Source organism: Loxodonta africana, chromosome 7 (genome assembly GCF_030014295.1).
Source record: "Loxodonta africana isolate mLoxAfr1 chromosome 7, mLoxAfr1.hap2, whole genome shotgun sequence".
Lineage (NCBI taxonomy): Eukaryota > Metazoa > Chordata > Mammalia > Proboscidea > Elephantidae > Loxodonta > Loxodonta africana.
The window spans coordinates 107568211-107581916 of record NC_087348.1 but is presented as its reverse complement, the minus strand read 5'-3'; the positions used below and the strand labels follow the sequence as shown (position 1 = coordinate 107581916).

The following is a 13706-nucleotide window of genomic DNA, read 5'->3' as shown; positions in this document are numbered from 1 at the left end:
GAATTCCTTTACACCGACAGAAGTTCAAAAAGGAAAGCACCAAATCAATACCATTTAAAATAGCCCCCAAGAAGATAAAATACTTAGGAATAAATCTAATCAGAGGTGTGAAAGACCTATACAAAGAAAACTATAAGACACTACTGCAAGAAACCAAAAGAGACCTATATAAGTGGAAAAACATATCTTGCTCATGGATAAGAAGACTCATCATTGTGCAAATGTCAATTCTGCCCAAAGAGATCTACAAATACAATGCAATCTTGATCCAAATTCCATTTTTTAATGAGATGGAGAAACAAATCACCAAGTTCATATGGAAAGGGAAGAGGCCCCAGATAAGTAAATCGTTACTGAAGAATAACAACAAAGTGGGAGACCTCATACTACCTGAGTTTAGACCCTTTTATACCAACACAGTAGTAAAAACAGCCTGGCACTGGTACAACAACAAAACTTTCACCTAAAAGCATAATGTGAAAAATAAAATAAAAAGCTATTATTATTATTACTGTATTATTATGTTCGGAAACCCAGGTGGCATAGCAGTTAAGTGCTACAGCTGCTAACCAAGAGGTTGGCAGTTCAAATCTGCCAGGTGCTTCTTGGAAACTCTATGGGGCAGTTCTACTCTGTTCTATAGGGTCTCTATGAGTCGGATTCGATTCAATGGCAGTGGGTTATTATTATGTTAAAGATGTTTTAGTGTGCCTGGAAGTGTTTATTTAATATTTTTATTGGAATCGACTCGATGGCAGCAGGTTTGGTGTTTTTGTTATACAAAGAAAGGTACACTGTATACTATATTCTAAGGCAAACATTTGAAGTTATGGAAGGTCCTTATCTAACCATGATGGTTAAGATTGTGTGTCTACTTGGCTGGGCCATGATTCTCAGTGTTTATATGTGAATACCTCAAGATGGGATCTGCTATGAGTAGCCAGTCAGTTGAAAGGAAATTTCCTTGGGTGTGTGGCCTGCATCCAAATATAAGTGGACATTCTGTGTTTTGTCTGCTCTGGATCCTGCAACTGGCTCCTGTTCGTCTGACCTCTGGTCCTCTGCTGCTGCCGGTCTTCTGCTGCTGCCCGTTCTCTGCTGCTGCTGGTTCTCGCTGTCTACGTCATCAACAGTATAACAGCACTCCCATTTCCTTTTGAGTCCGTTACCTGGTCACAATTTCAAAACTGCTTCCACATTTTAGATATCTATTAGAGCAGCACCCTGTTCCTGGTTCCAAATGTGTTAGGGTGGGTTCTCTAGAGAACCAAAACAGTAAAGCGTATAAATATATATAGAAAGAGATTTATATCAAGGAAACGGCTCACATGATTATAGATGCTGGAAGGTCCCAAGTCTGTGGATCTGGATAAAGGCTTCTTCTGCTTCACGTAGCCACAGAGGCTGGTGAACCCAAGATCAGCAGGTCAGAGAGCCAGGGCTCTTGTTCACAGGCTGTGAAGACTGACGAATCCCAAGATCGGCAGGTAAACTGCTAGCTCAAGTTCCAAGAACAGGAGCCAGCTGCAGGATTCAGAGCAGGCAAAAGCCAAGAACGTCCACTTATATTCAAATGCAGGTTATGCACCCAAGGAAACTCCCTTTCAACTGATTGGCTACTTACAGCAGATCCCATCATGGGGGTGATCATATATAAACACTGAGAATTCTGGCCCAGCCAAGTTAACACAATCTTAACCATCACACTAACTGTTCCAATTTATGTACAAATTTGACTTAAAGTTAGATTTAGGATTGGAACTTATTCATAATCCAGGAACTGCTTGTATTCTGTTGTTGTTGGATAGAGCATTCCATAAATGTCCACTGGTTCCTATTTGTTGATAGTGGTATTCAAGTCTACCATACACGTACTGATTTTCTGTTCACTTGTTCTGTCAAGTATTGAAAGAGGAGTGGTGAAATCATCAATTATAATTGTGGATCTGTTTGTCTTAGTAATTCTATTTGTGTTTGCTTCATGTATTTTGAAGCTCTATGATTTTATATATATTTAGAATTGTTATGTCTTCTTAATGATTTGATCTCTTTATTATTATCAAATGTTCCTCTTTATCCCTGATAACATCCTTATTCTGAGGTATGGTTTTTCTGAAATAATTTAGACACCTCAGTTTCTTTAGGTTAATGTTTACATAGTTAGTGTATCTTTTACTATCAACTTTTTTTATACTATTTATAGTGAATGTATTGTAAACAACATATATTTCGATTTTACTTTTTTATCCAATTTGGTAATTTCTGATTTTTAGATTTCATCCTTCAACTATTTACATTTAATATAGTAGACAATATGGTTGGGTTTAAATCTAGGAGTTTACTAATTATTTTTCTACTTATCTCCTTTTTTTTCTTCTTCTTCATTTCTTGATTTATTTTCGATTAATTTTTTTTAATACTTTTATTTCCAACACTGACATATTAGCCATACCACTTCATTGTTTTCACTTGTTTGTTTTTAGTATATTAGCTCTCCCAAGTTGCATGCCTTGGACTAGCATCACCTGGGAACTTGTTAAGGAATCAAATTCTTGAGACTTATCCAAGATCTTCTGCATCAGAAGCTCTGGGTGTGGGGCCTTGCTGTGTTTTGTTAAACCCCTCAGGGATTCTGATGAAATTAAAATCAGAAACACACCATTCTGGGTTTATAGTATACATCTTTAGGGTATCACGGTCTACGTTTAAGAAATATTATAATACTTTATCAATTCCATTTCTCCCACTCTGGCCTTTTTGCTATTATTATCATTCATCATACTTCTACATATGCTGTAAATTTGTAATGTATTTTTCTTATAATTTTTAAACAACAGTTATGTTTTTAAGAATTTAAAAATTAGACAAAATTATATTTTATAGTTATTCACATATTTTCAATTTTTGTGCTATTCATGTCTTAGGTACATTAAAATTTCCATTTGATTTTATTTTTCTTCTTTCTGAAGAACTTTCTTTACTATTTCTTATAGGAGGTTTATTGATGATGGATTCTCTCACCTTTTGTTCGTCTGAAAATATATTATTTTGTCTTAATTTTTCAAAGATAGTTTGTTTGACATAGAACTCCAGTTGACATATTTTTTTCTTTTTCAGTACTTTAAATATGTCACTTAATTGCCTTCTGACTTGTATAATTTGTGACAAAAACTCTTATGTCATTTTTATCTTTGATCTTCTGTTTGTAATGTGTAATATGTTTTTGTTTTTTCCCTATGGCTGCTTTTATGTTTTTCTCTTTATCATTACTTTTCAGCAATTTTCTTATGAGTTTCCTTGGTGAGATTTTGCCTGTTATTTTCCTTGAGGTTCATTGATACTCTTGGATCTGTGGTTTTCTTGTCATCAATTTTGGGGAAAAAATGGCAATTATTTCTCGAAATATTTTTTCTCTTCCTCTGTGCCTTCTATTTAGATGGGACTCTGTGATGGTTCAGGTTGTGTGTCAACTTGGCTGGGCCATGGTTCTCAGTGGTTTGGCAGCTATGATGTAGTTTGGCAGTCGTATTATGATGTTATACCCTCCATGATGAGATCTGATATAATGTGATCACCTCCATGATGGGAACTGCTGTGAGTATCCAGTCAATTAAAAGGGAGTTTCCTTGCAGGTGTGGCTTGCATCCAATATAGGTGGACTTTCTGTCAAGGCCCTTGGGCTTTTGCTCACTCTGGATCCTGCAGTTGGCCCCTGTTCATCTAACTTCCAGTTCTTGGAGCGTGAGCTATCAGCTTACCTGCCAATCTTGGAACTTGTCAGCCTCTGCAGCCTGTAAGCAAGAGGCCCACTGTCTGACCTGTTAATCTTGGGTTCACCAACCTGGGCAGCTACATGAGTCAGGAGAAGCCTCCAGCCTGACCCATGGACTTGGGACTTTCAAGCCTCTAAAACCACATGAGACATTTCCTTGATATAAATCTCTCTCCCTATAAATATATTTATATACTTCACTGGTTTTGCTTCTTTAGAGAACCCAGCCTAAGACATTTGGTACCTGAGAGTGTAGTCTAGAAAAACAAAATCCTAAGGATGAGTTTTCTAAATTGGTTCTAAAGTCTGGTTAGTCTTAAAGATGTTGAGTTAAAGAAATCATCAAAAAAAAAGATCTTGATGACACTGCTTCCTGTAGTAAAAAAGGCACTGCAAATCCATAGCATGAGGTGGCAATAGAAATACGCAAAATATCACCACCAAAAGATCAAGTATTGGTGAGAGGTGAGACTGGATGATTGCATGTTTGATACCTTTCTACAATTTTATCAGAATGAGAAGTATAAAGAAACTGGTTGGATGATCCTACTTTTTGCTAAACAAAGTAGTGAAAGAAAGAGATGAGCTCAGAGCTTCAGAATCAAAGCTCAAGTACCACATAAATGATCTCAAACGTATCACTTGTGCCTTGAAAGAAAGCCTTACTTCTTGTAACAGAGCTGATATTGCCAAAAACCAAACCCACAGTCTTATTATAAGAGTGGCTGAATTGTAATGCCAACTGAATTCCCAACCTTGAGTGGTGCCTGAAATTAAAGTGAGGGCATTAACTGAAAAGAAATGGGATCCTGAAACTTGGGATGGGGACATATGGGTAGATAATCAGGAAGCTGGTAACACTGAGTCCCTAAATTCTATTGAATCGCTACTGCCAGTAGAACCAGGCCTTTCACTCCCTTCTTCTCTGCTTAGCCACCTGCTCCAGGAAAACCATTAACCCCTCCACCCCCATCTGGTGGGATTAACCAAGCTGTGTCTGAAGGCCTTTGAGTCATTGCCTGGGTCATTGCCTGAGATAGATGCCTTACGAGATAATGCTGAGTGTTCTCAAAACATATTTCCATCATGCATTTTGACCTCTAGATCTGTAACTAGACTTAAGTCCCAATGAACTACAAAAGGTGAAGTGCAGAGTGTTACACAGGAGGAAGTATGCTACACTCCAAAAGAACCGCTTGACTTTCCTAATATGTACAAGCAGAAACCTGGGGAATATGTGTGGAATATGCCTATTAAGGGTGTGGGATAATGGCTCAAGGAACATAAAGATGGATCGGTCTGATTTTATTGATATAGGCCCATTAAGCACAGATTCATCATTCAGCGTTTCAGCTCGAGAGGAAAGGATCTAATAGTTTATTTGGTTGAGTCACCGAAGCAGTGATTACACGGTGGTCTACACTAAATCAAGTTGAAGTATCGGACCTACCTTGGTATACTGCAGAAAAAGGTATCCAAAAGCTTAAGAAAATTGGCACGTTAGAGTGGATTTATCAGGTTAGACCCATAGACCCACACATGGAGTGCCCAGAGGACACACCTTTTACCACAACGGTGAAGAACAAATTTGTGAAGGGAGACCCAGCATCACTGAAGACTACTGTGATTGCTATTTTATGTAAGTTAGATTTGACAGTGGGAACTGCCCTAACTGAATTAAGACATGTAACTACAGTGGGACTGATTGAACCCCATGGTGGCAGGAGCCAAGTGGCAACACACAATCGACAAAGACAAGGTAGGCATGGTTACCCTAATGGACAGAAGAGTCAAAGCAGTAATCAGAATAGTCTGACTCATATGGATTTATGGTGTTGGCTACTTAGCCCTGCTGTCCCTAGGAGTGAAGTAGATAGGAAATCTACAAAACATTTACTTGATCTATACAAGAGAAAGAGTCCTAGGTCAAGTGAATAGCAGTCTAACTCAAATTGCCAGAATAGAGAGTCAATTCTCTTTAGTCAGTTCCTAGACTTGAGCAAGTTTAAAGACTCACAACCCCTTGAATGAAGGGGGTGGGGGGCAGTCCCCTTGAGGAAAGACCCCTCTATATCACCAAAAAGTTGTACTGTTAATCCTTCTCTCAGCCTTCCCCAAAGGGATCTACAGCTTTTTATGAGAATGACTATTCATTGGTGCAAAGGCAATATTCAGATTTTTCAGGGATTACTGGATACTGGCTCTGAACTGACACTAATTCCAGGAGTCCCAAAACATTACTGTGACCCACCAGTCAGAGTGAGGGCGTATAGAGGTCAAGTTATTAAAGGAGTCTTAGCACATGTCCATATTACAGTCGGTCCTGTGGCTCTCTGAACCCATCCTGTAGTGATTTCCCCAGTTCTAGATGCATAATTGGAATAGAAATACTTAGCAACTGGCAGAACCTCCACAATGGATCCCTGACAAGTGGAGTAAGGGCTATTATGGTAGGAAAAGCCAATGGGAAGCCATTAGAACTGCCCCTACCTAGGAAAATAGTAAACCAAAAGCAATACCACATTCTTGGAGGGATTGCAGAGATTACTGCCATAATTGGGGACTTAAAGGATGCAGGGGTGGTGATTCCCACCACATCACCATTCAACTTGCCTATTCGGCTTGTGCAAAAAATACGTGGTTCTTGGGGAATGACAGTGGATTATCAAAGTCTTCACCAGGTGGTGACTGCAGCTGCAGCTGCTGTTCCATATGTAGTTTCATTGCTCGAGCAGCTTAATACATCTCCTGGTACCTGGTATGCAGTTATTGATCTGGGTAATGCCTTTTTTTCCATACCTGTTTCAAAGGACTGCCAGAAGCAAGGCCAGCAATACACCTTCAGTGTCCTACCACAGAGGTTTATCAACTCTCTAGCCTTATGTCATAATTTAGTCTGCAGGGACCTTGATTGTCTTTCCATTCCACAGGCTGTCACACTGGTGCATTACATTGATGACATTATGCCAATTGAATCTTGTAAGGAAGAAGTGTCAATGACTCTGGACTTATTGGTAAAACATTTGTGTGCTAGAAGGTGGGAAATTAATCTGACAAAAATTCAGGTGCCTTCCACCTCAGTGAAATTTCTAGGAGTTCAGTGGGGTGGGGCAAGTTGAGGTAGTCCTTCTAAAGTGGAAGACAAGTTATTGTATTTGGCCTCTCCCACAACTAAAAAGGAGGCACAATGCCTAGTGGACCTCTTTGGATTTGGGAGGTAACATATCCCTCATTTGGGTGTGCTACTCCAGTCTATTTATCAAGTGACTTGAAAAGCTGCTAGTTTTGAGTAAGGCCCAGAATAAGAAGGTTTTGCAATAGGTTCAGGGTGCCACGTTAGCCGCTGTGCCACTTGGGCCATATGATTCAGCTAATCCAGTGGTGCTTGAAGTGTCAGTGGCAGATATGCTCTTTAGAGTCTTTGGCAGGCCACTACTGGTGAATCACAGCACAGACCCTTAGCATTTTGGAACAAGGCCTTGCCGTCCTCTGCAAATAACAACTCTCCTTTTGAGAAACAATTTTCGTTTGTTACTGGGCCTTAGTAGAGACCAAACACTTAACAATGGGCCACTAAGTCACCATGCGGCCTGAGTTGGCCAACATAAACTGGGTGTTGTCTGACCCACAGAGCCATAAAGTTGGACATGCACAGCAGCACTTCATCATTAAATGAAAGTGGTATATACAAGATCAGGCCCAAACAAGACCTCAAGGCACAAGTAAGTTGCATGAGGAAGTGGCCCAAATGCCCATGGTCTCTACTTCGTCACATTTCCTTCCATCACCCAATCTGCACCTATGGCCTCATGGAGAGTTCCTTCTGATCAGTTGACTGAGGAGTTAAAAACCTGTGCCTGGTTTCCACATGGTTTTGTGCGATGTGCAGGCATCTACTCAAAAGTGGACAGTGGCAGCACTACAGCCCCTTTCTGGGACCTCATTGAAGGACAGTGGTGAAACAAAATCATTCCAGGGGGCAGAACTTTGAGCAGTGCACCTGGTAGTTCACTTTGCTAGGAAGGAGACATGGCCAAATGTGCTATTGTATACTGATTCATGTGCTGTGGCCAGTGGTTTAGCTGGTTGGTCAGGGACTTGGAAAGAACATGGCTGGAAAATTGAAGACAAGGAAGTGTGGAGAAGTAATATGTGGAGAGACCTTTCTGAGTGGGCCAAAGAAGTGAAGATAATTATGCCTCTTGTGAATTCTCACCAAACGTGACTTCAGCAGAGGAGGATTTTAACAATCAAGGGGATAGAAAGATGCATTCAGTGGAAACCCGTCATCCTCTTTCCTCAGCCACTCCTGTAATTGACCAGTGGGGCCATGAACAAAGTGATCACGTGGTGGAGGTTATGCATGGGCTCAGCAACATGCACTTCCACTCACCAAGGCCTACTTGGCTGCAGCCACTGCTGCGTGCCCAGTCTGCCAGCAGCAGAGACTAACACTGAGTCCTTGATATGGCACCATTCCTCAAGGTGATCAACCAGCAACCTGGTGGTTCGACCACTTCCATCATGGAAAGGGCAGCATTTTGTTCTTACTGGAAATAGACACTCTGAATACAGATTTGCCTTCCCTGTACGCAATGCTTCTGCCAAAACTACGATCTGTGGACTTACAGAATGCCTTAGTCACTGTCACGTTATCCCACACAGCATCGCCTCAGATTTAGAGACTCACTTCCCAACAGATGAAATGCAGCAATGGGCCCATGCTTATGGAATTCACTAGACTTACTGTGTCACCCATCAGTTTGAAGAAGCTGGCTTGATAGTATGGTACAGTGGCCTTCTAAAAACACAATTATGTCATCAGCTACATGGTAATATCTTGCAGGGCTGGGGCATCATTCTCCAGGAAGCTGTATATGCTCTAAACCAGCATCCAATATATGGTGCAGTTTTTTCCCATAGCCAGGATGCATGGGTCCAGGAATCAAGGGGTGGAAATGGAAGGCACCACTCACTATTGCACCTAGTGATCCACTAGTAAAATTTTTGCTTCCTGTCTGCATGGCCTTATGCTCTGTGGCTCTAGAGGTCTTAGTTCCAAAGGGAAGAATGGTCCCACCTGGAGACACATCACTGATTCCATTGAACTGGAAGTTAAGAATGCTACCTGGCCGCTTTGGGCTCCTTATGCCTCTGAATCAACAGGCAAAGACAGTAGTTACCATATTGGGTGCTGTGATTGACCTTGATTACATAATGGAGGTAAAGAAGAGTATGTCTGGAATGCAGGAGATCCCTTAGGGTATGTCCTGGTACAACCATGCCCTGTGATTAAAGTCAATGGAAAACTACAGCAACCCAATTCTGACATGACTGCTGATGACCTAGACCCTTCAGGTATGAAGGTTTGGATCACCCCACCAGGCAAAGAACCATAACCAGCTGAAGTGTTTGCTGAGGACAAAGGGAATACAGAATGGGTGGTGGGGGAAGGTAGTTCTAAATACCAATTACAACTATGTGACCAGTTGCAGAAATGAGGACCATAAGTCTTATGAGTATTCTTCATTGTATGTGTGCATCAAATATTTTTGTTTTCTTCACTTATAAAATATATGATATAAACAGGGCTAGTGCATTTTTGGTTGTATGCGTGTTAGTTGTATCATGTTAGACACAAGTGTGACTTTATAATTGTCTTTATTCAGAGATTATCTTTTAAGGAGATGTATACAGGTTCCAAGCTGACAAGGGATGGATTGTGATGGTAAAGGTTGTATGTCAACTTGTCTGGGCCATGATTCTCAGTGGTTTGGCAGTTTTGATGTAGTTTGGCAATTGTATAATGATGTAATCACTTCCATGAAGAGATCTGATATAATGTGATCACCTCCATGATGGGATCTGCTTTGTCAATCCATTGAAAGGAGTTTCCTTGAGGGTGTGGCCTACATCCAATAGAGGTAGAATTTCTGTCAAGGCTGGTGGGGTTTTGCTTGCTCTGGATCCTGCAGCTGGCTCATGTTCATCTGACTTCTGGTTCTTGGGAGTTAAGCTAGCAGCTTACCTGCTGATCTTGGAACTTGTCAGCCTCTGCAGACTGTGAGCAAGAGGCCTGCTGTCTGACCTGCCAATTTTGGGTTCACCAGGTCATGCAGCTATGTGATTCAGGAGAAGCCTCCAGCCTGACCCAAGGACTTGGAACTTTCCAGCCTCTACAACTGTGTGAGCCATTTCCTTGATATAAATCTCTCTTTCTCATCTATATCTATCTATTTAATCTATCTATCTATCTGTCTATCTGTCTGTCTACCTACCTATCTATCTATCATCTATCTACCTACCTACCTACCTATCTATCTATCTATCATCTATCATCTATCTGTCTGTCTGTCTATCTATCATCTATCTATCTAACCTATCTAATCTATCTATATGCTTCATAGGTTTTGCTTCTGTAGAGAGCCCAGTCTAAGACAGACTCTAATTAAATGTAGGTTATACTAGTTGATAATATTAGACGGGTCATTTTTTTAGTCATTTTTCTCTGTGTGCTTCAATTTGAATATATTCTAGTGCTTTGTCTTCAAGTTTACTTATATTTTTTTTTTCTGTAGTGCCTATTCTATTATCATTTCAAATACTGTATCTAAGCTCTATAATTTCTATTTAGGTGTTTTATAAAATCCTCCATTTTTCTTTTTATCATGTTGATACACTTTCCTCTACCTTCTTACATATGAAGTCAATTTATAATCACTGTTGTTTTTTTTTTGTTGTTGTTCTAATGACCACACCTGCTATTTCCATGTTCTCTGTCATCGTGGGTGTATTTCCATCGACTGATCTTTCTCCTCTTTTGTGTTCACATTTTCTTGCTCTTTGCATTCCTATTAATTTTTTATTTAATCCTGTAAATTTTGAAGTTGACATTGTTAGATGCCAAATTTTCTTTTATTCAAATTAATAGTGTTGGACTTGTTTCTGGGATACATTTACATTACTTGGATTCAAATTGATCCTTTGAAAGCTTACTTTTAAGCTTTGTTAATGAAAGTCTAGAGCAGCTTTTAGTGTAAGATAGTTTTTATCCCTGTTTCCTCATATACAGTAATCATTTTCTGAAAACAGTACTCATTGCCCCATGTATTACGGGGCCTTTTCATTCTGACTTGTGGAAATTGTTTGACTTACTGCTCCCTGGTGGTTCTTGAGTAAACTCCTATAGTTTTCTCTCATTCATGAGCAGAATAAGCCCTCAGCCAAAGACTTGAGATCTCCAGATCCCAGATGTCAACTGTGAACTACAGATCTCCAAGAGTTCTTGCTGTGAAGTTCCCTTCTCTCTATAGGTATTCTAGTTCACGTATTCTAGTTTCCTTGGTCTCTGTGAACTCCATTCTTTTGACACCTCAACTCAGTGAAATCTCAGTCTCTACAAGGGCTTTTCCGTTCTGTGCTGCAGCCTGTAAACTAAATCTTGACAGTAAGCTTAGACAGTTGCTGGACTCACCTTATTTATCCCCCTTCCTCAGGGAGCACAGTTCTGTGCTGTCTGTTGTTCAGGGTCTGAAAAGAATTGCTTCATGTATTTTGTTTCTTTTGTTTTTTTAGTGTTTAATGCAAGAGAATAATATAGTCCCTGTTACACCTTTTTTCTGTTATACTACCATAGTCTGAAGTAAAATTTCTATTTTCATAAATAAAAAAAAAATTCTGTTTTTCAAGGTGAAAAAAATTTAATAAAACTTTTTTAGTATTTACTATGAATATTTGTACCCATTTAAATAGATTCACTGCCTTATTTCAGCATCACTTATTCTCAGATGAGAATGTACTGTATTTTTCCAAGGTAGTATATGAATTATGAATCATTTTGATATCCTTGGAAAAATTCAAAGCAAATCAGCAAACTTTTGAATGTGAAATAATAGTTACTTCTTAGGATTTATTTAGTCTGTTTGGAAGGTATATGTAAAATTTAACTATTAAAATGTTATATTAGTGAGTAATAAAACCTACTTACATTTCTTATGATTATTGCAGTGCAGAAATAAAAAAGAAAATGTATCCTGATTAATATGTTTTTTGTTTCAGTGTGAATATAAATTAGTCTTTTTAAATGATCTTTTCAAATTGATTATGCCTTTTCTCTCTTTCCCCTTGTTTATCACTACCAATGAAAATCTATGTGAGCTTTTTACAAAATATATGTAAAATACCTAGTAAGGGGAGAAAGAACATGGTGCCATGTGCACTGGAAGTCATGTTCTTGATTTGGTTTCTGGCTTCACTGATGGACTGTAATGAAAAGCCTAAGGCAGGCCACTCACTATCTGATAGTAAGTGAATATGTGCTCATAGTTACATTGTTTGAATTATCCATAGTTCTGATATGAAAAGTATGAGGCAAATAAAATATTTTCCTGGTAGTCACTTATACGTGGGGATAATTGAGAAGGGTGTTTTCAATATAGAGAGCAACAGAGAATTCACTTTGTTAATACCCTTAATCATGCTCGTAAAACATACTTCTTGCCATGTCCTGCCTAATGTTCCACCTGATTTTCCATTTCTTCCTCCTCTTTTCCCAGGAAAACAGTTGGTGTTTTCTGCTGTGGGCCCAATTCAATTTCCAAGACTCTTCATAAACTGAGTAACCAGAACAACTCATACGGGACAAGATTTGAATACAATAAAGAATCTTTCAGCTGAAAACCTTTGAGATGAACCAGGACTCAAAAAAGGAATGAGTGCAATTTTTAAGACTTTGAAACTCAGCTGAATCAGTTATGTCATGCCAAAGAGTAGCAAGGCTTTCTTGTTTATGATTATTTAAAATGGAAATGAGGAGAATGTGGCAAGATAACAGGTAATAATACATGTTTAATCTGGAAACCAAAGAGGCCCTGCAGAATATTCGATGTGGTGATTCACTTTTCAATGTTCTGATTAAAAGAAAACTATTAGCCTCACACTGTTGATTTTTATGGCAGATTCAAGAAGTCTCTAGTGAGGAGCCGAACTTGCTCACTGTGAGGTTGATAGCCTAGGTCCTCTTTAAACTGTTTTTGGTTGAACGAATGCAAGATTGAACAAAATTAAAAATTCATTGAAACTGAGATTACATTTTCTATGTTGCATATAAACAGAGTAGCTTTAATTTGGAAAACCTCCAGGCAAATGTATTAGGTGTTTAAAAATACAACACAGAACTCTGTATTGATACGGGTACTTTGTGCCAACAGCTAATCTTCCTCACTACTGATGTTCATACCTCTACTTGATATCTGTAAACTATATGCTGATTGAACCTTGTGCAGATGTAGATATAATAGCACCTGTTTTTATATTTTTCTTTTTTTCCTGTGCGAAGGGAAATCTGCCCTCCCTTGGCATGCATTAGACACAGTGGTTTACTAGATCCATTTCATCCCCAACTTATTTAATCTACTATAGAGTACTGAGAAAATATTACTTTCAATTATAAAGGGACTTACAAACTAATATCTTTTTTTTTCCTTTTTCAGCCTTTTTTTTTTTTTAATCACCATTTCCCCAGGCACACTTCCTGTTAGTTTTTAGCCTCTAAAGGTGCTTTGTTTAATTTGTGCTTTAAGACCAAAGGGCATCATATCTGTCAGTCAGCATTGAGATACAAGATCTCTTTCCTGTGTATACTGGAGACATTGAAACTATAGTCATATTCCTGAACAGGAAAAGCATATTTTACTACACAACAGGAAATACTTCATTAGTTATCTAGATTTAAGTTCAATATCAAGAATATTATTGTTGGTTTATGTGTAATCTTAGGTCTCAATAGGGAATTACTGGATTTAAAGTCAATATTGGGACTACACTGTATGATTCTATCAGTTTATGCTCCCTGGGCATTATATTTCTTAACTCAAAGGACAAGTCCATTTCACTACTTTAAGAATTAAGGCATTTGTTGTACACTTTAGTGATT

The 13706-nt window shown here is 38.9% G+C and overlaps 1 protein-coding gene across 1 annotated transcript in view; it reads left to right on the top strand.

Annotated features, from left to right (window-relative positions):
- NOX4 (NADPH oxidase 4) overlaps positions 1-13473 on the top strand; it is a 178907-nt gene extending 165434 nt beyond the window's left edge. The window contains exon 17 of the mRNA XM_003418556.4: positions 12328-13473. Coding sequence (XP_003418604.2) covers positions 12328-12448 — 121 coding nt within the window. The 3' untranslated portion in view covers positions 12449-13473. The remainder of the gene's footprint in view (positions 1-12327) is intronic.
- Positions 13474-13706: the final 233 nt, after the last annotated feature.